Source organism: Nomascus leucogenys, chromosome 15 (genome assembly GCF_006542625.1).
Source record: "Nomascus leucogenys isolate Asia chromosome 15, Asia_NLE_v1, whole genome shotgun sequence".
Lineage (NCBI taxonomy): Eukaryota > Metazoa > Chordata > Mammalia > Primates > Hylobatidae > Nomascus > Nomascus leucogenys.
This window is the reverse complement of record NC_044395.1, coordinates 18,061,400-18,087,177: the sequence shown is the minus strand read 5'-3', so window position 1 is coordinate 18,087,177 and position 25,778 is coordinate 18,061,400. Positions and strand designations below refer to the sequence as shown.

General features: G+C 41.7%; 1 protein-coding gene across 2 annotated transcripts; it reads right to left on the bottom strand.

Annotated features, from left to right (window-relative positions):
- Positions 1-283: 283 nt before the first annotated feature.
- Positions 284-25,566, bottom strand: BUD13 (BUD13 homolog). Of its 2 annotated transcripts, XM_030829236.1 has the most exons (11): positions 25,385-25,566; positions 22,712-22,805; positions 17,638-17,722; positions 15,177-15,533; positions 14,784-15,137; positions 12,969-13,186; positions 11,312-11,417; positions 10,496-10,634; positions 9,993-10,177; positions 9,364-9,445; positions 287-689 (listed from the first exon to the last, which is right to left on the bottom strand). In XM_030829236.1, exons 1-11 carry the CDS (start codon positions 25,525-25,527, stop codon positions 596-598), a joined length of 1,857 nt encoding a protein of 618 aa, XP_030685096.1. In that variant the 5' UTR covers positions 25,528-25,566; the 3' UTR covers positions 287-595. The 2 variants fall into 2 exon arrangements, with proteins under 2 accessions (XP_003253228.2, XP_030685096.1); XM_003253180.2 differs by having other exon boundaries at positions 284-689; positions 14,784-15,533.
- Positions 25,567-25,778: the final 212 nt, after the last annotated feature.

The following is a 25,778-nucleotide window of genomic DNA, read 5'->3' as shown; positions in this document are numbered from 1 at the left end:
TCCATATAATAAGCCAATTTTCTGAGCACTATTATCCATCTCTTCCCTACTAACTTGTGATACTACCTTTATTATACACCATGTCTCCAAATAACTGTGTGTCTATTCCTGAGTCTAGTTTAGTACTAATTCCTGTTTTCTCAGAGGAAGGATCTATCACTAAGAAAGTTTTTACTCACACTGCTTTCTAGATTAGTGAAAAATTCAACCACCACCCCCCAAATCCCCACGGGTTCAATAGTAGCCTGTATTCTTCCCAAAACAGAATACCCAGTTAAGAAGATAATTTTAAAAAAATAAATACATGTTTATTTAAAAAAGAAAAAGAAAAACCCTACCAAGAACAAACCCTGGTCAATGAGAAATCAATGCTTCCTCTGAAAGCCAGCAACAGCCGGTGCTGTCACACCCAAGAAGTACAGGTACCTCAGTCCAAACATCAGGTCTCGAATATTCTTCTGTGGTCAAAACTGGCATTCAACAAGTTGCTGGTCTGTGTGGGCTCCAATTATTAGCACAGACAACTGTTACCACTGGATATCTCACTGCCTATGCCCACTACCACAGCCCAGCCACCCCCACAGCCTCAGGAAAGTTACATATCCTCAACACTCCATTTGTAGGCAAGTTCCTCCACTGCCTTCTTGCTGGCAAGCCTGGCAAAGCGCTTCTGTTCAAATCCATTGGATCTGCAATCAAAAGAGACATACTGTTCAGCCAGAAACCTGAAAGGGGCATTTATTTCAAAAGAAAGGGAAGAGTTCACAATATAATGAAAAAAGGGGAAAGTAAGGAGTCATATGAAAATATTTAAGGCATGGCCGGGCACGGTGGCTCATGCCTGTAATCCCAGCACTTTGGGAGGTCAAGTCGGGTGGATCACGAGGTCAGGCGTTCAAGACCAGCCTGCCCAATATGGTGAAACCCTGTCTCTACTAAAAATACAAAAAGTAGCCGGGTGCAGTGGCAGGTGCCTGTAATCCAGCTATTCGGGAGGCTGAGGCAGGAGAATCGCTTGAACCTGGGCAGCAGAGGTTGCAGTGAGCGGAGATCATGCCACTGCATTCCAGCCTGGGTGACGGAGTGAGACTCTGTCAAGAAAGAAGAAAGAAAACAAAAGAAAAGAAAACAAAAGAAAAGAAGGAAAGAAAGAAAGAAGGAAAGAAAGAGAGAAAGAAAGAAAAAGAAAGAAAGAAGAAAGAAAGAAAGAAAGAAAGAAAGAAAGAAAGAAAGAAAGAAAGAAAGAAAGAAAGAAAGGAAGGAAAATAAGGCATATGCAATAGAATCAAAAGGACAAAATATATCATTCATCCTTTTCTCAGTCCTTGTTCAGACCCTTCCCCCACTCTGACAGCTATTTCAAACGTTTACCACTCTCTAAAAGCCCAGTTCTCTCTCAGCTGATGTCCACATCTTATATTTTATCCATTCATTACACAAACATTTATTGAATTTTCATTATATACTAGGTACCATGGTAGACACTACATGAAAATGAGTATGACACAGCACTTGTCCTGATCAACTCCCAGACTAGTCGAAGAGAGAGACATTTAAACAAATAAATTAAAAGAACAGCATAAACTCTGGTAGAAATACGCATGGGGTATCATGGGAACAGAATGGGTATCTTAATCAGCTTGGGAGGTATGATAAAAAGGTGACATGAGGGTTGGGCAAGAATGATCAGTAAAGGCTTTGTGTTAACTACAGTACTGGAGATGGAAGGGCCAGAAGAGTCTGGAGGTCATTTCAGAACAGAATGAGCAACAAGAACAAAGGCACAGAAATAAAAAGTGGCCTGGTATGTGCAGCAAACCAAAGGCAAACTGGTATGGCTGGAACCTGAAGTATGACAAAGGGAACAGCCATGAGTCAAAGTTGGAAAGGTAGGCAGAGGCCAATGCATAATGAGCTGCGTAGGCCATGGTAAAAAGCTTAGATTTCATCCAGAAAGGACGGGTTTAAAGCAAGAACTTAAACTGCATTTCAAAGAGATCACTCTGGAGGGGATCTGGGGCAGGAAAATCACTGCAATGGTCCAGGCAAGAGATGATGAAGGCAATGATAAAGAGGGACGGAAGAGAGAAGACACACGAGGCAAAATTGGTAAGACTAATTAGTAGGACTAATTGATTAGGTACACAAGGACAAAGGAGGAGGAGGCAAGTTAGAGAGCACAAAAGTAGGAGCAGGCTTACAGTGGAAGCTGATGAGTTCGGCTTTGAATACAACGCATTTGAAATCTCTCAAGTCTAAATCAACAGAGAAATCCAACAAATAGCTAAATACACCAGACCAAGATGCAAATACTGATTTGGAAATCACATACATATAGGTCATAGTTGAAAACATGACTAGGTAAGAATCAGCCAGAGGGAGCACATAGAGTGAGAACAGCTAAAAATTATGGATGGAGCCCTGGGAAAGACTTAAGAGGTGCACAGAGGAAGAGGAGTTTGCAAAGGTGGCCAAGAATAGTCACAGAAAAGAACCAGGAGTAGGGTGTCATGGAAAACAATACAGGGGTGAATTTCAAGGAGGTAGTGAGTGGACCTCAAATCCCTTTAATTACCATGCATTCTCTTGGTCTTCTTATCTAAACTTCTTAAAGAGCCTGTATTCACTATTTGTTTCCTCACTTTTCATTCACTCTTTAATACATTAGAGCCTGGCCATTGTTTCACTACACAACGGAACTAGCCCTTTCAGGTCATCAGTGACATTCCTTGTTGCCAAATCCAATGACTCCTCCTTCCTCTTCCCCAAATCAGCAAACAAGTCCCACCAGCTCACCCCTGACCACATCCCCACTTCCTATTCTCTTACTAACCATCCTTACTACCACTGCCTGAAAGTTGTAGTTCAGACACTCATTACCTTTAGCCTGAGCTACTGCAAAAGCCTTGTATCTGTTTTACTTCCAATCTTGTACCTTTCAAATCCTTCACATTACCGCTATAATGGATTTGTCTATCTAAAATGCAGAGCTGTTTTTAATCCTTCCGTGTCTCCCCTTTACCTCTAGGGTGAAGACCAAGCTCCTCAGAAAGGCTTCCAGGGCCTTCTGTGATCAGGGTCTGCCAACCTCTCTCATCCATCTCACGCTTTATGCTATCCAACAACAGCAAATTACTTAGGGACCCCCACCACCTGGTAACACCATGGTGTCTCATAGCCTTATGACTCTGCACATATAGGACCCTCTTTCTTTAACATCCTTCCTTTCCTTCTTATCTTGGCTGGTTACCAACAACCCTTAAAACTCAGCTCCCACATTTCATCCGTTAGGAAGCACTTCCTGATCACATCCTCCCAAGGCTCAACTTACTCTTCCTTTGTGCTCCCAAAACATCTTGAAAATCTTCTATAGTAACACTAACCAAACAGCATTGAAACTGTCTGTCTTCTATTCTAGATTAAAAGTGAGCTCCTGGGCTCAGCGGCTATCTCTCATTAATCACGGAATCCCTAGTACCTACTACCTAGCTGCTTACACTTACAACATGTATGCTAAGACTTTCTCTTAAGGGATGAGTGGAGTAACAGAGGGCTTTAAGAAGGGAAGCTTGGCCGGACATGGTGGCTCATGTCTGTAATCCCAGCACTTCGGGAGGCTGAGGCGGGTGAATCACCTGAGATGAGAAGTTCGAGACCAGCCTGGCCAACATGGTGAAACCCTGTCTCTACTAAAAATACAAAAATTAGCTGGGCGTGGTGCACACGCCTGTAATCCCAGCTACTTGGGAGGCTGAGGCAGGAGAATCGCTTGAACCCAGGAGGCGGAGGTTCCAGCGAGCCAAGAGCGTGCCATTTTGCACTCCAGCCTGAGCAACAAGAGCGAAATTCCATCTCAAAAAAAAAAAAAAAGAAGGGAAGCTTATTATAAATGGCATCCTCTCCAACCTTAGAAGCATGGATGGTATTCCAAAGCACCAAGGAAACCACTGTTTTTTACCTTGGAAATAAGGTCTTAAGAGAGTTACACTAATATGATAATACAAAGGACATATGAATAACAAACACTAATCCTAAGCAGAATCAGAAAACAAACTGCAGGAGAACTCACAGTGGAAAGAGCTCTGGACCAGACAATCAGGAACACAGAGTTCTAATTCCAGCTTTCGCAGGGAAATTGCATGACTCTAGGCAAACTGCTTATGTATTGGGCCTCAGTTTCTCTTTTTTTTTGAGACGGAGTCTCGTTCTGTCGCCCAGGCTGGAGTGCAGTGGCGCGATCTCGGCTCACTGCAAGCTCCGCTTCCTGGGTTCACGCCATTCTCCTGCCTCAGCCTCCAGAGTGGCTGGGACTACAGGCGCCCGCCACCACGCCCAGCTAATTTTTTGTATTTTTTTTTAGTAGAGACAGGGTTTCACCGTGTTAGCCAGGATGGTCTCAATCTCCTGACCTCATGATCTGCCTGCCTCAGCCTCCCAAAGTGCTGAGATTACAGGCATGAGCCACCGCACCCGGCCCAGTTTCTCTTTTAATTAAGAGAGGCTGGGTAATTATCTTATGGGTTTTTCCAACTGTAACATACTATATATCTGTTCTGGAAATATTCCCTTGCAGCAGGCCAAAAAGAGACAAAACTAGAAATGATGATGAAAGATGAATAACAAAAAGAAAGCAAGGGTGACAAAGGGAAATAACAGGAGAAATCTAGGATAAAATCAGAACAAGAAGTGGAAAAAAGCAACTAAGAAAGATGAAGACAAATTAAATACTAGTAAAAAAAACTAGGTCAGGGAGAATTCTAAGTTTTGGGTCCAAAAATTAAAAAACAAAAAACAAAAACTCGGTAACAGGGAACATCTGTAGGGTTGTGCTATAAAAAGATCTACTTCTGGCTGTATGTATGGCAAATGAGTATTCTGAGAAATCCTCCTTCTACCAAAAAGCCTACATACAGTGAACTGCAAACGGAACTAGTAAGCTAGCCTGCAACCACAGCTACCCTAAAGATATCTGCCAAGATGAGGAACTACAGTCATCTTATAGATATCTGCCAATATCAGAAAGAAGAGCCTTAAATTTTTTTATTCTGGATTTGGGGTCTCACTGTGTTGCCTAGCCTTGACTTAAACTCCTTGGTTCAAGCGATCTTCCTGCCTCAGCCTCCCAAGTAGCTGGTACTACAGACACATGCCACCACACCTGGCTGTTGCATTTTCACGGCACCCCGAGGGACAGAAGACAATGCCTTAGGCCCATATAAGGTGGGGAGAGATTCTAGACATTGCAGAGTAACCTGAACAAACTAAGCTATCCTCAATTAGCAACTATAAAACCTAGACAAAACAAAAAAATACAGGTATTTGAAGGTGTGGAAGAGTGACCAAAAGTAAGTATGAGCTGGATGAAGTCTATATGTGAAAAGAGATTTGCTCACGAAGGCAGAAAGCCACAGGCTTACTGGCTTGAGGAGTTAGTGCAAAGTGGGCAGGAATGCTAGGAAATTAGGGGGGAAATCTTGGAAGAGAAAGAACTACAAAAGAGATGAACCTCAAAATCTACATAAAAACCTAGTCAAATCCTTGGCTAACTGTTAAACGACACATGTGCAGAGAAAATACCATCAGGCCAATTAAAAAAATGGCAGCTAGAAACTAAAAGAACTGAGCAAAGACTGTAGCTGTGGTCCACTGCAAAGGACAGAGTTTGGAGTTCAGCTATGTTAACTACCTGCTAGAATAAAAACTAACACACTTAAGAGGAATACAGTGTAACAGAACTCAAAGTCTTTACAGTGTATCATTCATGATGTCTAGTAACAATTTTAAAAAGTGACCAGACAGGTAAATAAACAGGAAAACGTAATACACACTGAAGAAAAAGCTGTCAATAGAAACCAATCCTGTGGTGAATCCAATGTTGCAATTAGCAGACAGGACTTCAAAGCACTAATTACATATCATAAATATTTTCAAGAAGAGGAAAATGTCTCATAATGAGCAGATGGGAAATCTCAGCAGAGAAATGTAAGCTATTAAATGGAAATTTTAGAGTTGAAAAACAAAATAAACCAGCTAAAACAAAAAATCCACAATTGATAGTAACTGATAGAAAAATACAAACACAAAAAACCCAGAATACAGGCGATCTAAAATCTAAATACCTTGACCTCACTGGCATTTATAAAACACTACCTTATATAGCTACAGAATATAAGTTCTCTTCAAGAGCAAATGAAACATTCAGAAGATAGACTATACACTGGGCCATAAAACACATCTTAACAAATTTCATTTTTATTATCGTTTTTTGATACAGGGTCTCACTCTGTCATCCAAGCTGGAGTGCAGTGGTGCAATCACAGCACATGGCAGCCTCGACCTCCCTGGGCTCAGTGATACTCCCACCTCAGCCTTCATAGTAGCTGCGACTATAGGGGTGTGCCACCATGCCCGACTAATTTTTGTATTTTTTTTTGTAGAGACAGGGTTTTGCCATGTTGCCCAGGCTGGTCTCAAACTCCTAGGCTCAAGCAATCCATCTGCCTTGGGCTCCCAAAGTGTTGGTATTACAGGCATGAGCCACCGTGCCTGGCCAACAAATTTCAAAAGATCAAAATATTACAGTATATTATCTGGCCAAAATGGAATTAAATTATAAGTAAATAGCAGTAAGATATCTAGAAAAGTCCAAATATTTGGAATTAATGCACTCCTAAATAACCCATGGAGCAAAGAATAAACCAAAAGGATAATTAGAAAATATTTTGAACAAAATCCAACATACATTCCTGAAAACAAAACTCTCAGCAAAACAGAAATAGAAGGGAAATTTAACTCCATAAAGGGTATCTACAAAACACCTACAGCTTACAAAACATTTAATAAATGTGTTGTAAAAACTAAATATTTTCTTCCTGAGATTAGGAAAAAAGCAAAGATGTCTGCTCTCACTACTTCTATTCAACATCTGCACTGAAGTGCTAGCTAATGCAACAGGGCAAGAAAAAGAAACAGCATGTAGATTGGAAAGTAAGAAATTAAACTGTATGCAAAGATGGAAGACCCTCTAGGTACAAAATCTGATGGAATCTATAAAAAGCTATTGTACAAAGTGAGCTTTACCTGAAGGAAAACAACTGACAATACAGTGTAACAGAACTCAAAGTCTCTACAGTGTATCATTCATGATGTCTAGTAACAATTTTAAAAAGTGACCAGACAGGTAAGTAAACAGGAAAATGTAATACACACTGAAGAAAAAGCTGTCAATAGAAACCAATCCTGTGGTGAATCCAATGTTGCAATTAGCAGACAGGAAGGACTTCAAAGCACCAATTACATATCATAAATATTTTCAAGAAGAGGAAAATATCTCATAATGAACAGATGGGAAATCTCAGCAGAGAAATTAAGCTATTAAATGGAAATAGCTCAAGCAAGGGAAATGCCAGTGATAACATTTAAACTTTCAAGTGTAAATTAGAATTCTGAAAAACTGTGAACTCTTTAACTTTCCATTATTTAAAGAGTTTTGTGATAAGACCGGAAGTGATGTTAACAAAAGTGATTTTCTGATATTGTATAGTGGAAATATGTCAACATTTGGAAGGTCTGAAAAACTCAGCGAACTAATATTTTACAAATGACCAATGCATGATGTTATAAAATCATGCATGGGTAAAATATCCACTCAAAGTATTAAAAAAATTAATATAACAGTAATGAAAGTTCTTTGATCTGATTTCAGGTTCCACATAGCTCACCTTTAAGAAACCGGCACTTGTTGAGTTTTTGTGTAACATTAAGAAATGTAATATGCCTTCTCTTTCTAACTACCTATGTGTGAGGCTAAATTTTCTTCCTATACTTCAACTGAACAAATCACAACAGACAAATACACAGTCAAGTTACCTACTATTAAGTCAGACATTAATGAGATTTGCAAAAATGTAAATCAATGCCATCCTTCTGTTTTTTCACTTGGAAAATGTAATTATTTTTCATTTAAATATACAGTAATTATGTTAACGTAATTAGTTTATTATTTTTTAGAATGAATAAACACTTTTTAAATGTCTGAGTTTTAATTTATAATATGGTAAATATCAATATATATAATCCACATCAACAAAAGCTTTTTGAGGTCATCAGTAATTTTTAAGAGTGTAGGCCAGGCACAGTGGCTCAAGCCTGTAATCCCAGCACTTTCGGAAATGAGGCAGACAATCATATGAGCCCAGGAATTCAAGATCAGCCTGGCCAACGTGGCAAAACCTCATCTCTACTAAAAATACAAAAATTAGCTGGGTATGGTGACACATGCCTGTAATCCCAGCTACTCAGGCCACCTAAGTATGAGAATTGCTTGAACCCAGGAAGTGGAGATCGCACTACTGCACTCCAGCCTGAGCAACAGAGCAAGACTCTGCCTCAAAAAAAAAAAAAAAAGAGTGGTTGGGCATGGTGGCTCACCTGTAATCCTGTAATCCTGTAAGCCTGTAATACCAGCACTTTGGGAGGCCGAGGTGGGCGGATCACCTGAGGTCAGGAGTTTCAGACCAGCCTGGCAACATGGTGAAACCCCGTCTCTATTAAAGATACAAAAAATTAGCTGGGCATGGCAGCGGGCGCCGGTAATCCCAGCTACACGGGAGGCTGGGGCAGGAGAATCACTTGAACCCAGGAGGCATAGGTTGCAGTGAGCCGAGACTGCGCCACTGCACTCCAGCCTGGGCAACAGGGCGAGGCGCCATCTCAAAAAAAAAAAAAAAAAAAAGAGTGTAAAAGGGTCCTGAGATTAAAAAGTTTAAGAATTATTATGCTAGATACTAAAACAATGTCCTTTAGTAGGCAAGAGGAGATAGGATCTAATATGTGAGTACACAAACTGACTTTGGATGGAAGCAAATATTCATCCATCATAACAGGAAGTTAGAGTACGTGGGTACAGATGTTGGTAGGTAGACAGATGAGGTGGTAGAGGACTGTAAAACATTAAAAGTGACTGCCTCCTAAGACCATAGAGTGAATAAAGATTCAGAGGCTACAATTTAAAGATATATCACATAGAAGGCTCCAGACTACAACTCATCACTCAACCCCTCTAAACCTTAGAAAATATCGTTAAAAGTAACCACTGTCCTAAACAAAGGGTGTCTTATCTGAACCACCTGAGGTGTTTGTCCAGAGCTTTAAAAAGTATTATGAAAAGGAAACAGAAGGAGTGTTCCAAGCATGAGAAACAGGATTTGTGGACCTCAGAAATAGAAGCAAGCAAAGTACATATTTTTCACCTTGTGATTAAAGCAGAGAATGAAATAAAGTGTGGAGCAACTTACGAGTGGTTAGGGAAGGTTACAGTCAGGCAGAAGAGAAAATAAAAATTTAAGAAATACCCAGGCTTACCTGTCCACTCCATCCCAGCGATATCCAGGCCAGATATTAAATCTGTTGGGAGGAGGTGCTGGACCACTGTAGCGAGGTCTCACTAATGAGAGGAGTAAGAAAAAAGGATTCAGTTAATGACATAATTTAATTCGGAGCTGGATGGCAATGTGGAGTTTTCTTTTTTTTTAGTAGAGGCTCACTCTGTTGTCCAGGCTGGAGTGCAGTGGCACGATCTCGGCTCACTGTAACCTCTGCCTCCTAGGTTCAAGCAATTCTTGTGCCTTAGCCTCCCAACTAGCTGGGATTACAGGCGTGCACCGCCATGCCCAGCTATTTTTTTTTTTTTTTTTTTTTTTTTTGTATTTTTAGTAGAGATGGGGTTTCACCATGTCGGCCAGGCTGGTCTCAAACTCTCAGGTGATCCACCCACCTCAGCCTCCCAAAGTGCTGGGATTACAAGCATGAGCCACTGCGCCTGGCCCGGAAAAATTTTTATATAGAAAGACCAATTGAGTTGAATCTAAACTCACAAATACAATGAATTTAAATTATTTGGGAAATCCTTCCTTGCATATAGCTATGTATCAGCATCCTAATGATTCTCTCTTCACAAGTCACCTCCAGCTGATGATTCCCAGAAGTCCCACCTTTTTTATTCTTGTTCTCCTTGGCCTTATTCTTCTTGATGAAGTTGGCCATGGGGTCCCCCTCTCTTTCTTGTTCTCTTAGCATCCTATCCAGATCTTCGTCATCAATATAGCGGGCCAGAGGCTTTTGCATCTCTTTCATTGCATCCTCCACATTTTGTTGCTGTTGCCGGCTCTGGGCAAGCCTGGGCAAAAAAGAACCAAGAGTGTTTGCTATCCTGTATGACATTTCCACTTCTACACGAGATGGACCATACTGCTAAGTTTGGAGAATCTCCTCTTTCTAGTACCCTAGGGCAAATACTGAGCAGGGTAAAATTCCCAGAATACCCACTGCAAGTGTGGAATATATCAATATCCTAGGAAGAAGATTCAGCACACCAAATTTCCCATTACTGATAACAGCTCTGAAGGCTTAATAAGAAAGTGAGTGATCAGAAGAGCAGAGAAATGACTTGTTCCAGTCACTGCCATCTTGTTTACCCTTTCAGTGGTTCCCTTACCCTTTTCCCCACTGGGCATACAGCTCATCTCTCTCTGAGTCCTTTTCTGCTTTCCTCCTTTGCTCTAAACGTTCGAGTTTCAAATTCCTCTTACGACCAGACTTATCTCGAAATACGGTTTCAGCATATTGAAATTCAGCTGCAAAGGAAAATTATACTCAAATATCAGGATCAAAATCAGAAATAACATTCTAAGAGATCAAATCGACCGCTTGGAATTCTAATGCTAGATAAGAACTTCTGCAGCCAGACCAAAGTAGTAGTTCCTACCAACATCTAGGTGCATATTGGCACTGGGCCCGAGAAATGGCATTTTCCTTTTTTTTTTTTTTTTTTTTTTGAGATGGAGTCTCGCTCTGTTGCCCAGGCTGGAGTGCAGTGGCGTGATCTTGGCTCATTGCATTCTCCGCCTCCTAGGTTCAAGCGATTCTCCTGTCTCAGCCTCCTGAGTAGCTGGGATTACAGGCATGTAACACCATGCCTGGCTAGTTTTTTTTTTGTATTTTTAGTACAGACAGGGTTTCATCATGTTAGCCAGGCTGGTCTCGAACTACAGACCTCAGCTGATCCACCCGCCTCGGCCTACCGAAGTGCTGGGATTACAAGCATGAGCCACAGCACCTGGGCGAAATGGCATTTTTCAAGAAGGAAGGAAACACTGGGATCACTGGGATTCACTGAGAAATTACAACAATGCATAAAACTAGAGCTGAAATTTGACAGCAATTAAAAGTTCAAAATATCAGGTACAATAAGCTAAATTAAAAAAAAAAACAATATGAGCCTAGATTGGTCTCTGCACTTTCATATTTTTACCTTCAAATGCCATGGTTTCTTCATCCTGTTTCTTGAGCTCCTGCTGTTCTCGCTGTATGTCAGTTAACACCAACCCCGTTTTAGCCCCAGAATACATGTGTGCAGCCTATGCAATGGAAAAGGGAGCAACCAACATTAATGAGATGATGTGGCAGTAGGCTCCATGGGTACACAGTTAGTTGCATTTGTGTCTGATGACCAGCAATAATTAAACCTAAAATTCTAGCTTTATATTCTCAATAATTACCATAGGATTCAAAAACTATAAAAGAAAACCATCATCAAAACCATCAAGTTTAAGAGTAAGCAGAAACACTAACAATATATTAAAGGGAGGGCTACGCACTTGTATTTCGGACTTTTCAGTATATAAACTGCACACATGAAGATTATCTCAGGTCATCCGATCAGAAACCAGTATAAAGCACTAAGCCTTCCATTAGAGACCCATACTGATAAAATATTCCATTTACAGTACAAACTCAAGCAAACCTAAGATCCTTAAATTGTGGATATATTTCAGGGTAATGACAGAAGATCTAACGAATGAAAACTTTTTGCTAATTTCCACTTAGTATCAAGATAGCAAATCAGCCCACAAATGAAGCACACAGTATATCCTGATATCCTTAAGCAACTAAACTGGACTAATATTAAGTTGTCCATGAACTAAATAGATATATAAAATGTCAAGGGGTCCAGCTGAAACAGAGACCTCTTTTTTCCCTAAAAAAGAAGAATCTCAATCCCTGGGTAAAGAACAGGCTGGTCTACCCTGCCAGGACCAGTCTTCTCAGAGTCTTCTACAGACAAGATTTACCTGATAAGTCTGCACTGGGGAGAAAAATGCACATCACAGGCTCTATCATTCTGTTTCTTAACCACTCACAAATAAGATTCCTTTACTACTACCAATGTTCTTTACAATATAATTACTCAAGTTTCATACGGATTTTTGGGTTTTTTGGCTAATTCATCAAGCTTTATCATGAATTCAAAACAAAACATTGACTTCTCAGACAATATGATTTCTAAAAGTGGTTTCATATTTTAAGTGCCTCTTCTTAAGCTCTGGATACAGAGACCTATAGTCCAATTTATACTAGTAAATCACTAACACTAGATGCTTACTTTGTCCCAGACACTGTGCTAAGAGTTTTACTTACATTGGCTTAATTATCATAACAACCTTACACAGTAGGTACTACTATTATCCACAATTTACAGATAAAGAAACTGAGGTTTAGAGATACTAAGCATCTTGCCCAAATCTCCCAGAAAGTGGCAGAAGGAGAATTTCTGTATGTGATCCGTTTGACATAATGCTTGTGCTCCAAACTTCACTCTGCAAATCACAGTCCTCAGTTTATTCCTAAGAAAATAGGAAGTTTTTCTAGACCTGTTAAAATGAGATTGTAGAATTAAGAGGCTATAAACGCAGAAGCTACTTGGGAAATCTGGTATCTATAAGTCCATCTGGGATGGGTTATAGCCAGTTTGCCTTCAGAAAGAAAGACCTCCAAAGGTCCTTTTAACTAAGATTTACTACACTTCTAAAAGCTACATCTTTCTTCTTGGCTTGATTCTCTGGGACATATATAAAGCTGAGAGAGAAGAGTCACATGAAAAGAAGGACATGGCTCCTGAAAATCCTGACCTTCTTTCCAGGAGGCTGACTCCTTCGAGGCGGTGACAGGTCAGAATCAGAAGATTTGGTCCTCTGTCTCCTCCTTGGTGGAGAGAGGTCAGAATCAGAGCTCTGGTGTCTAGGTCTATTCCGTGGAGGTGACAGATCTGAATCAGAATTCTGGTGCCCTGGACTTTGTTTATGCCGTGGAGAAGAAAGGTCTGAATCAGTTGCTTTCTGGCAGTCACCTGGATAGGAGCAAAGAATCTGTGTGACTCTGACGTCCCCTAGGTGAAGAACTTACATGAAATCTCCTATGGCTGGGAGACGAACCCAGAAATAAAAGAATTCCTTATACTATTATTTTTTTTTGAGACACAGTCTCAGGGTGGAGTGCAGTGGCATGATCTCAGCTCACTGCAACCTCCGCTTCCTGGGTTCAAGCAATTATTGTGCCTCAGCCTCCCAAGCAGCTGGAAGTACAGGTGTGCGCCACCATGCCCAGCTAATTTTTGTGTTTCTAGTAGAGATGGGGTTTCGCCATGTTGGCCAGGCTGGTCTTGAACTCCTGACCTGAAGTGATTCACCCGCCTCGGCCTCCAAAGTGCTGGGATTACAGGCTTGAGCCACCATGCCTGGCCAAAGAGTTCTTTAATCCCCTTGGAAGAATCTAAAAAAATAACTTACCAAGCTAATGTACAATATTTATTTAGTTTTCCTATGAAGAATTATCATTAACCTAAACATAAGTATGGATGGCACAGGAGAAGAGCAAAGTCAGAAACAACTTTTAAGACCAACAGGTAGAATATGGCATTCTATCCCAAGTGACCACTGACTGTAACTGGTGTGTAAGATCTCCACACACTCCTCTATGTCAGTAACCCCACTCATGGAAAGACAAAATAACTTGTAGTCAGCTCTCCATAGTGTGGCAAAAGTCAGAAATACCTAGAATATATTCTGATATCCTTGGACTAAAGGATAACAAAGTACTTTAATTTTAAAATTAAAATAGTTCCTAGGAACAAAAGAGGGAGTAAAAAATTTCACTGCACAGGCCTAAGTTCTAGCAACTGTATAAGCATCACAAGTCACCTCCCAAAGAGCATTCTGCAATATGTATCGACAGTCTTTAAAACGCCCACATCTTCTGACCCAGTACATCAACTTCTCAGCTTTCTAGGAAACCTATATAGAAGTAGTTGAATTTCCAGGAATCTATCTAGAAGTAGATAAGGAAATAATCCAAAATGAGGACAACAGTTTATGTACAAGGATGTTCATTATAGAATTACAGAAGAAAAAAACTTAGAAATAACCAAAAACATTCATTATTAGGAAAATGGTTAAATTTATGTAATGAAACACTATTAAAAATTATATTAACATAAAGATGTTTTTATGGCCTGAGGAAGACTATGTTAAGAAAGGAGAGCAGGCAAGATTGCACATGCAATACAAATGTTCAACATAGCCACAGCTCAACTATATAAAAAATGCAAACCAAAAAAGACTTAAGATGACCCTGGCTACAACACTAACAATAATTGCCTCTGAATGACAGACTTTGTGTCACATTTTATCTTTATATACTTCTGTACATTCCAAAGCTTCTGCAACAAATAAATTGTACCTTTGTATGGGGTGGAGCGAGTACATAAAAAGATATATGAAAACCTTCCTCCCTGCCACCATAATTGTTCAACTCTCCCAAACCCAGCCTCTCACTTTTCAAAACTTTCCCAAAGAAATTCCATTCTTATACCTAATAAATCAAGTAAACGGCCAAAAGAAAGCTCCCAGGGATACATACATCCCTCTCATGAACAGTCACATGCTCACCTTTGGAATCAAGCTGCTTCTTGTCTCCAAAATGGGATTTTGCTTGCTTTTTTCGCGGAGGAGAGATGTCAGGGTCATACTCATGTTTGCTGTTCTTTGGGAGGGACGAATGGGAGGCTCCTGACTCCTTCCAATGTGGAGAAGTCTTGCTAGAGGCTCTTTCTGGGGCTTTACCACTTTTGGTTCTGGGCAGGGAATGAGTGACACTAGGAGCCAAATCAGAGGACTCATGACGGGCCCTTCTGAGTTGCTGTGTGTCTGAAGAGCCAAGAGTCCTCCTAGATGTGTCAGGGGAGTTGTTATGGACCCTTCTGGGGGAAGAGATATCTGAGGAATCATGACGGGCTCGCCTAGGAGGAGAGGGATCTGGTGAATCATGACGGACTCTCCTAGGAGATGCACCTGAAGAATTATGCTGAGGCCTCCTTGGGGGAGAAGGATCTGGAGAATCATGACAGGCCCTCCTTGGGGGTGAAGTGTCTGAGGAGTCATGACGGATCCTCCTGGTAGGAGATGTGTCTGAGTCATGACGAGCCCCTCTGAGGGGAGAAGGATCTGGGGTGTCATGACGGGCCCTCCTAGGAGATGAATCCGGGGTGTCATGACGGGCCCTCCTAGGAGATGAATCCGGGGTATCATGACGGACTCTCCTAGGAGGTGGATCCGGGGTACCATGACGGACTCTCCTAGGAGACGAATCCGGGGTATCGTGACGAAAATGTCTGTTTGAGGGTAGGTCTTCATTGTGGCCTAAACACAAATAACAAAGAGTCAGATTCCCACAAATGCTCTGTCCCTCTGTCCACCCCCACACCCAGTTTCAAAAGATGCTCCAGCAGCACATACCTCAGAACTGCTTAGAAAGCCCAAAAGGCCTGCACAGTTTTCTTGCTTAGGGGCAGCAAACCACTACTCATTAATGTCTTAAGAATAACCCCTCCGCTTACCAAGTCATAAATTTGCAAAGCATTTTCAGCACATTTTTCATATTATACCCTTTAAGGTAAGCAGGGCAGGTACCCTTGTATTACAGCATGAAAACAGAGGCCAGAGCCTTTGTTTTCAGCTGAGGAGCTGAGCAATTTCTTACCTAAGGTCACAGCTCCTAAGATGAAGACACAGGCTAGAATCCAAGTCTTCTAACTCCCAATCCAGTGTTCTTTCTAAAACCTCATTTGTGCAGAGTTCCCAGCTAGTGGCTCCTACTGATATTTTGCCTAGATACTTTATAGTTTGTACTCACTCTTCTTTCAAAAGGTAAAATGACTAAAACAGTGAATATCAAAATAAAATGCTGTTAACTATTTAATCCATTTCACTGTGCTCTTTCTTAGAGAGGGGAAAAATCACCATAAAAAAGAAAGGAGCAAGTAATTACCAATCACCTACTGTATGCCAATGTTTCATAGAGATTACCTGATTCAATTCTCACAACAAGCCTAGGACATAAATATTGTCATTTCATTTTATAGATGAGGAAGTTGATACTCAGAAAGATTAACTTGCCAAAGTCATATTGCTAATAAGTGGTAGAGGAATATTTAAATCCAGCTCTATTTGACTTCAGAGTCCATGTGCAATCTTTAAAATATGTAAATCTTTAAAGTTAAAATACATAGTTTGAGACCTTCCATTTTCAAAGGCACCACAGAATGAAATATCTATAGCAACTGGAACAGTTTCAAAATCCAGTTCTTCCTCTACCTCTATTTCTTGTCATTGAGCTCCATAGCCCAAATACAAATAAAAGCTGGGTGGGAACCAATGAATACTTGTTAAATGGATGAATTAAACCAAGTCAACTCCTTTACTTTGGGGAACAGGCCTATCTGATTGGAATCCACTCCACAGAGAAAAGTATGATGTCTGTGGGGGGCCTAACAGTAAATCTGAAGGACGCAAAGGTCAGAGATTGGTAAGCGTACTTCCAGTAACAAATTGGGATCGGGGAGTGAAAGCAAGGCAGAAGAAAAGGAGTGAGTGAGTGTAAATGTGAGAGTGTGTGTGTCTGTGTGTGTGACTGACTTTCTAAACATTCAGATACACAAGAAAAGGCACTGTGTGTGTGTGTGTGTCTGTGTGTCTTCCTAGACAAACAGATATGGAGATCAAAAGATTCTCTTTGGAAAAGAATTCTGATTAGGCTACAAAAATCAAATACCTACTAGCAATTAAACAGTTCTACAAATATTTATTAAAGGTAGCTTCTTGTGCTAGATAGGGCAATATCATGGCAAATAAGACTAGTCTATGCTCAAACAGATGTGACAAACAAATGCTTTTTATCCAATTCTCAAGGACTCAAATTTTTTAAAAGAGAGTTAAATTATGAATATTAGCTTAGGAAGAGTCTAAAGTGGGCAAGTGGAAGGTAATGCACTATAAAATACCAATATTTAAGGAAAGAAGAGAGAAATTTACTAACACAAACAGAACAAAAAACACTGGTCCTTGACCCCCCAGAAATGAGTTGCTTCATTGTGGAAGAGGATAGTGGTAGCTAAAGTCCCTAAATTCTGTTCCTGTTTCTTGTAAACTCCTCCCAAAGTCTTGCCTATACACCAAGTGCTCTCCTATTCTGAGTCAAAGAGGAATGCGTGCTCAAAGGCCTCCAAATTAGTCACCGACCTCAGTAACCCTAATGCCAAAATATAAGAGAAAGAGGAATATCTGGTCTCTAAGTTCCTATGTCTTACTACCTCTGAAGAAGTCCAACTTCCTTTTTCCTGCTTTATTTTTCAGGATCAATGACATGCTAAAACAAACTATGAATTCCTCTAAAGAAAAGTACAGAAAACGAAAAAAGACCTCCCCTGCGAATGGAAATTTAGATTTATCTATTGTTGGAACTCACCTCCCAGAAGCTTCCATTTGGCACTGGAACGAAAGGCCTCCATCTGCTTTACCTCTTCCGGCCGCTCATCCACAAACTCTGCCACCTGTGAGAGTAAAGATTTCCTACGCTTAGGAAATCCACAGGATCCAGCCAAGAAGCACTGTCTCAAGAACCTGAAGTTACAACCATTCCAATTCCTAACACAAGCGCACACACATATCCAAAATGGCCATGAAGAAATAAGTAGGGGTCTTCAGTTATGTTTGCTCCATGAACATCTGATTGTCACTGTATTGGTTTAATTGTAGATACTTCTCTAATAATCAATTTCCCTGCAAAGGTTAATTTTTTTCATTACAAACCTTTTTATTAACCTGCTAGGTACACAACAGCCACTTGTAAACTAATAACTAAATTCCTTTTACACTTTTACTTCTACGTTAACAGTGAAAACATAGGTGCCCCCCCACCGCCATCATGCCTAGCACTAATCAAGGACTCTGAGTTTCTATGAAACCCTTCTTGTAGGTAGTCACAGTGATAGGTTTTCTTGAACACAACCAAAAAGAGCCACTGAGATGTACACAGAATCATTAATCTTTAAGAGCTAAAACCATATTTCATATCTTCTAAACTTCTGAACAAATCAGAAATTTCTCTATAGTATTCCTAATAAGTGGTCACTCACCCAATCCCTTTCTGACAAGGGACTCATTATCTTACAACAGAGTCCACCGCATTTTTCAAAAATGTTAGAAAGTTCTTAGTTTTACCGGTCCCGTATATACCTTCCTATAACTTCTTTGAATTCATTCTAGTTCTGATCTCTGATGCAAGTGATCCCCTTTCCACACGACAAACTTTCAAAGATTGCTGGCATAATAAACTCTAATTACAGAGTAGCAACTATGTGCAAGGTACTGTGTTTTGTGGTTTACTCATAAAATCTAACTCGATTCTCACAATAACCCTGCAAAGAAAGGCTCCACACTACTGAATAGCAAACTGATTCAGAGAAGTTAAGTAACTTTCTCAATGTCACAAGCTAACAAGTGGCAGAACTGAAATTTAAATCTAGGTCATAATAGCCCTCTACTTCTCCCCAAATCCTACCATCTTTCTTCATATAACCCAGTTTTGAGATTTCTCACTGAGCATTAAAAGCACAGGTTTCGGGCAAGATGAATTAAGATCTAAACCCCAGCTCTGCCACTTAGCATTTGCGTAACCTTTGGTAAATTATTCTAAGCCTCAATTTCCTCATTTGTAAAAGTGGGATTCAAAGGATTGCTATAAGGATTAAATGAGATAATTCACGTAAGCTTAGCCATGCTTGGTACATGATAAATGCTCAATAAATTACACCTATTAGTTATTCCTGTGCTGCCACTGCTATCGTAATCATCATAATCATTTTGCCATTATTACTGGTGGTGGTGGTGATCTTGAAGTTACAAAAATGAATTCAGTAATCAAGATCTGTTTTAACCAATGCAGAGAGCAGTGGCACTAAAGCCTCCTTTGTTTAGGTTTTTGGGCCATCATAAAAGCAAGACAGTATTATAAAAGAAAATGGCCAGGTGCAGTGGCTCATTCCTGTAATCCCAGCACTTTGGGAGGCTGAGGCAGGTGGATCGCTTGAGCCCAGGAGTTCATGACCAGCCTGGGCAACAAGGCAAAACCCCGTCTCTACCAAAAACACAAAAATTAGCTGGGCATGGTGGCAGACGCCTGTACTCCCAGCTATTCAGGAGGCTGAGGCAGGAGGTTCACTCGAACCTGGGAGGCAGAGGCTGCAGTGAGCCAAGATTGAGGCACTGCACTCCAGCGTTGGTGACAGTGTGAGAATCTGTCTCAAAAAAAATAAAGAATAAAAACAATTATGAACTAAGTGAAAAGGCAAATGATGAAATATACCCACAACATAAGCCTAATGAACATATAAAAAATGATTCATTTCACTAGTGTTCAAAGAAACTGGGCCAGGCGCAGTGGCTCACGTCTGTAATCCCAGCACTCTGGGAGGCCGAGGCAGGCAGATCATGAGGTCAGGAGATCGAGACCATCCTGGCTAACACAGTGAAACCTCATCTCTACTAAAAATACAAAAAATTAGCCAGGCATGGTGGCAGGTGCCTGTAGTCCCAGCTACTCAGGAGGCTGAGGCAGGAGAATGGCGTGAACCCGGGAGGCAGAGCTTGCAGTGAGCCGAGATCGTGCCACTGCACTCCAGCCTGGGCAATAGAGCGAGACTCTATCAAAAAAAAAAAAAAAGCAAGAAACTGGATACCATTACTCACTTGCTAAATCGGCATAGGTTTGCTATTCGTTTTGTTTTGTTAATAATCCTTTAATATTGGTGGGGCATGTGGCTAATGCCTGTAATCCCAACACTTTAGGAGGCCTAGGCGGGAGGATCACTTGAGCCTAGGAGGTCAAGACCAGACTGGGCAACACAGAGACCTCATCTCTACAAAAAATACACAAAATTAGACAGGCATGGAGGTGCGCACCTGTGTACCAGCTACTTGCAGGGCTAAGGTAGGAGGATTGCTTGCACCTGGAAGGTAGAGGCTACAATAGGCCATGATCACACCACTGTATTTCAGCCTGGGCAACATAGCAAGACCCTGTCTCAAAAATAATAATAATAATAATAATAATAGTGCCTTAATATTGACGATGTAGGCAAACTGGCATTCTCATCACCTCTAGTGGGAGTGTAAATTGGTAGCACCTTTTGGAAAGCAACATGGGAATATAACTAAAAAGAACCATACCCTTTGATCCATTCATTTCATTTTATGGGAATAAAGAAATAAACTGACGTCTACAAACGATTTATGTACAATGATGTATGATATTTTATAAGTGGAAACAATCCATGTATCCAGTAATAGAACAGATAAAATATATATATATATATATATTGAACTACTACATAACCATTAAAAATCATACACTCAAAGAATATTTTAAGGTCTTACCAAAGTATCCACAACATATTATTTAGCAGAAGAGTAGACTCCAAAACCATATGCACAGTATGATCCCAATTATGTTCAAAAAAATAATATACAAGCATGTATAATCTCTAAAGAGAAAAACCTGAAGAGATATGCATCCAAATATTAGCAGTTATCTTTGGATGGTCACAATATAAGTGGTTATTCTTTTAAAAACTTTAAACTTTTTTTAATTCCCAAATATTCTGTAATAAATATGCATTGCTTTTATAAAATTAAAAAATAACAACAAATATTGTTAATATTTATTTCTTCTGACCAAAACTAAATTGGCTCCCTAAGATCACTATTTCCCTTCTAATTACTAGCAAGCCCTCTTTTAAATAATCTATTTTAGAATTTTGCTGGGAATTGGCCGGGTACGGTGGCTCACGCATGTAATCCTAGCACTTTAGGAGGCCGAGGCGGGCGGATCATGAGGTCAGGAGATCGAGACCATCCTGGCTAACATGATAAAACCCTGTCTCTATTAAAAATACAAAAAAAAAAAAAAATTAGCCAGGCGTGGTGGCAGGCTCCTGTAGTCCCAGCTACTCGGGAGGCTGGGGCAGGAGAATGGTGTGAACCCAGGAGGCGGAGCTTGCAGTGAGCCGAGATTGCACCACTGCACTCAAGCCTGGGTGACACGGTGAGACTCCATCTCAAAAAAAAAAAAAAAAAGAATTTTGCTGGGAATTAATATTAAATACTCATCTGGAATCCATCTTTACCACCTTTAGTGGAATTGAGCCTATCAACAGCTCTCCTTTCCACTTTGTTTCTCAGAAATTCTCAGCAATGGTTTCATGAACCACTGGGTGGTCATTTGCCTATGATTTTGTCCACCTGGCTCTTACTTACCCTTCAAAACTCAATATTTACATCTTTCAAGATATCTCCCAACAGAATACAAAGTATGCTACCTCCCTGGGCTCTAATGGTACTTGGTACGTATGTGAAACATCCCCAATATTTACCATACTGTTGAAATTTATTTGAAATTCACTTTTTCATTCTAGGGTATAAACTCTAAAATATAGCTATGTTCTGTTAATCTACATATCTCCAGTACTTAGGCAAGAATATACAATTTGAAAGCTTAGTTAAATCAATGAAAAAAACGAGCAAATAAAAAGTTCCCTATAATTGAACCTCAGCATTGTTTTTAAGGAAGATTCCAACAAAATGAACCACAGCTAAGTCTCATCATTACTCTATCACTGATGTTGAGAAGTCCTCTCTCTGTGATCTATCTCATTTCTAGGCTGATGGGCCCTCCATAAAGAGAGAAGTTGGTGTATAGGCATCAGCAAAGAAAACTATTTTAAACAGCTCTTTGGAAATTGTCACCTCTTTTCTGTTCTCAATTAACACCCCTACAAATCTACCCTGAGCTCGAAAAATAAATTGAGAAGCTTGGCCTGGTGCAGTGGCTCACGCCTGTAATCCCAGTACTTTGGGAGGCCAAGGCGGGCGGATCACCTGAGGTCAGGAGTTCAAGAGCAGCCTGGCCAACATGGTGAAACCCCATCTCTACAAAAATACAAAAAAAAAAAAAAATTAGCTGGACATGATGGCAGGTGCCTGTAATCCCAGCTACTCAGGAAGCTGAGGCAGGAGAACCACCTGAACCCAGGAGGCGGAGCTTGCAGTGAGTCAAGATTGCGCCACTGCACTCCAGCCTGGGTGACAGAGCGAGACTCCATCTCAAAAAAAAAAAAAAAAAAAAGGCCGGGCGACGTGGCTCACGCCTGTAATCCCAGCACTTTGGGAGGCCGAGGCAGGCAGATCACAAGGTCAGGAGATCGAGACCATCCTGGTCTAACTCGGTGAAACCCCGTCTCTACTAAAAATACAAAAAATTAGCCAGGCGTGGTGGCGGGTGCCTGTGGTCCCAGCTACTCGGGAGGCTGAGGCAGGAGAATGGCGTGAACCTAAGAGGTGGAGCTTGCAGTGAGCGGAGATCACGCCACTGCACTCCAGCCTGGGCAAGAAAGTGAGACTCCGCCTCAAAAAAAAAAAAAAAGAAAAAAGAAATTGAGAAGCCTGCTTCATTTCAAAATCCTGACATCCCCAAAGATACATACCACAGGCAAATCTCCATCATCTTCCTCTTCCTCCTTTTCTAGTTTGGTTGTGGAGATAGCTGTCCAGCTCACATCGTCATCCACAATCCGCATTCTAAATGAGAATAAGAAGATCAAAAAGAGTCATTCTAGGATACCAGCATAAAAACACTTATCTGTTGGTTTTAAAATAAAGTTCAAAATCCTACAGGATCCTGCATGGTCAGTCTTTGTCTACAAGGTCAACTTCATCTCCTACTGCTACTTCCTTGGTTGAACACCTCCCTGGTCATCCTTTGGTGCTTAGAAAGGAGCCAAGTTCCTATCACATCAGTTTTCACATATGCAGTTCCTTCCCTCTGCCTGATCTACTCTTTTCAATCTTTTTCTTTTTTTATTTTTGAGATGGAGTCTCGCTCTGTTGCCCAGGCTGGAGTGCAGTGGTGCAATCTCAGCTCACTGCAAGCTCTGCCTCCCGGGTTCATGCCATTCTCCTGCCTCAGCCTCCGGAGTAGCTGGGACTACAGGCGCCCGCCACCACGCCTGGCTTATTTTTTGTATTTTTAGTAGAGACGGGGTTTCACCGTGTTAGCCAGGATGATCTCCATCTCCTGCCCTCGTGATCCGCCTGCCTCAGCCTCCCAAAGTGCTGGGATTATAGGCATGAGCCACCGCACCCGGCCCCAATCTTTTTCTTTTTTGAGACAGGGTCTCACACTGTTGCCCAGGCTGGAGTGCAGGGACACCATCGTGGCTCCCTGCAGCCTTGACTTCCCAGGGTTAAGTTATTCTCCCTACTCAGTCTCCCAAGTAGCTGGGACTACAGGCATGTGCCACTGTGCCTGACTACTTTTTTGTATTTTTTTGTAGAAACAGGGTTTCACCATGTTGCCCAGACTGGTCTCAAACTCCTATATGCAAGCAATCCACCCGCCTTGGCCTCCCAAAGTGCCAGGAAATTCTTTCTCATTCCAGGAAACTCTTCCTCATTCTTCAGGTCCTAACACAAATTTAACTTCCTTTGGCAAACTTTTCGTGACTGCTTCCCCCGATTCCCTCACCATCTCACACTCACTCAAGACTAAGAACCCTTGTTAAAAACCCTTGGAATACTTTCATTGCATTTATCATAAAGAAAACATGTCAATTAGTTGTGTAATTAGTTGCTTAAAGCCAGTATTCCCATTAAACTATAAGCTCCACAAGAATAGGGACTGTTTTTTTTGTTCAGAGAGGCATCCTCAACACCCTACAGTAACTGGAATACGAAATATTCAACAAATGTTTGTTACATGGATAAACTATAGTTGAGCCCAAACAATAACAACGACTGCCATGATGTGAAGTTATTCAAAAAGCCAGGGTCACTTAATGCAATCCCTCTAATCACAACCACCACTTAATAAAACCATTATTATTCAGCATTATTCTCATCTTAAAAGATAAGGAAACTGCAGCTCAGTGAGATGAAACAACTTGCCCAAGGGTACACAGCCTATAAAGTGGCACAGCTAGGATTCGAACTCTGACCAGTGCTGCTCCAATACTCAAGCTACTTTCATCACATGGCACTGCTTCCAAAGGATCCACACAAGTCAGCGAAGCAGAAAGACAAAGACAATAATCAGGCAAGCACCAAACCAGAAAAGAACATGGACTAGTCCTTTAGAACAATGTGACTTCACTGGGTATCTCAGTGCCTTAGGGTTACTGTAACGAAGTCCCACAAATTGCGTGGCATAAAACAACTCTCATAGTTCTGTAAACTAGCAATCTGAAATCCAGGTGTCTGCAAGGCCATCCTCCCTGGAAAGTCTCTAGGAGAGAATCTTTCCTTGCCTCTCCCAGCTTCTGGTAGCCCCAGGCCCACCTTGGCTTTTGGCAACATAAATCCAATCCAATCTAGACATGGTCGTTTTTCCTTTGTTGCTGTGTCTGTATCCATACTTCCCTCTTTTTAAAAGGAAAACAGTCATCTTGGATTTGGCACCCACCTTAATCAAGTATGACCTCATCTTAACTGATTACATCTCCAAAGACCCTATTTCTAAAGGTCACATTCTGTGGTTCTGGGTGGAAAACGATTTGGTAGGGCCCACTATACTGGGCCACAAAGTTGTCCCATATGAAAATAACACCCACTTCATGGTAGTGTTATGAGGCTTAAATAAATATATATGTTTAAATTTCTTATAATGGTGCCTGCCAAGAAAAGCATAACTATATAAATGTTAGCTTCTCTCGTTAGTAGGACTATTACTAAGAGTAACAGGAGGTGATCAAAGGTCTCTGATTCAGAACCAAGTCTTTGGGATCTGGGAATCCCCACAGGCAGGTACCGGGCCCTAAAGATCCAAGCACAGAGGCTTTGAATCCGCTCCATTATTCTCGAGGCACAATATTCATTCTCTATGGGAGAGGACGGAAGTCTACCAAGGCGGGAAAAGAGTAATCAAAGTTACACCCAGGCTTTAACGCACTGACGCTACTGCTCAGAGGCTGGAGATGTAAGCGGGGCGGCAGAGGCAACGCGGGGGGCCTCAAGCGATGTGAGTGGGGCCCTGGGCATGAGCAGGGGTCGGCGGAGAAGCCAGGAGACCCGCCAAGAGGAAAGAAACCGCCGGGCGGACGAGGGCGGAGTTGGGAAGGGGTGGCGAGTCGTCGCAGGCCCCGCCCCGGCCGGTACCAACTCACCCCTTGCCGCCGGCCCCGCCAGGCTTCGGCCGCTTTTTGCGACGCTTGCGACCGGACTCAGATCCCCGGTCGACGCCGGCATCTGCCCCGGACAAGTAACGCTTCAGATACTCGGCCTTGGAAAGCGGCGGAGCTGCCGCCATGGCAGCGGCGAGGGCAGAGAGACGGGTCGGCGCTGGAGACAAAATTCCTCAACGCGTAACGGCCGCCAGCCGCCCGAGGGGGCGGGGCCACGGCCGGAAGTGGCGGAGAGTGCTGAGAACCGCGGGGGTGGCAGGTGCGGCCACCCGGGACGCGCTCGCAGGCTAGCCAGGGACGTGCACACCTTCGGGGCGCTCCACAGCCCTGGGACAACGCCACCAGGTTTCTTCTCTTCATTCACCCACCCACCCAT

Coding starts and splice junctions, on each gene's coding strand:
- BUD13 (XM_003253180.2), bottom strand. CDS start 25,527: ATGGCGGCAGCTCCGCCGCTTTCCAAGGCCGAGTATCTGAAGCGTTAC. Junction 17,723..22,711: donor ATGATGGAGATTTGCCTGTG/GTATGTATCTTT, acceptor TTACTCTCACAG/GTGGCAGAGTTTGTGGATGA. Junction 9,446..9,992: donor GGAGAACAAGAATAAAAAAG/GTGGGACTTCTG, acceptor TCCTCTCATTAG/TGAGACCTCGCTACAGTGGT.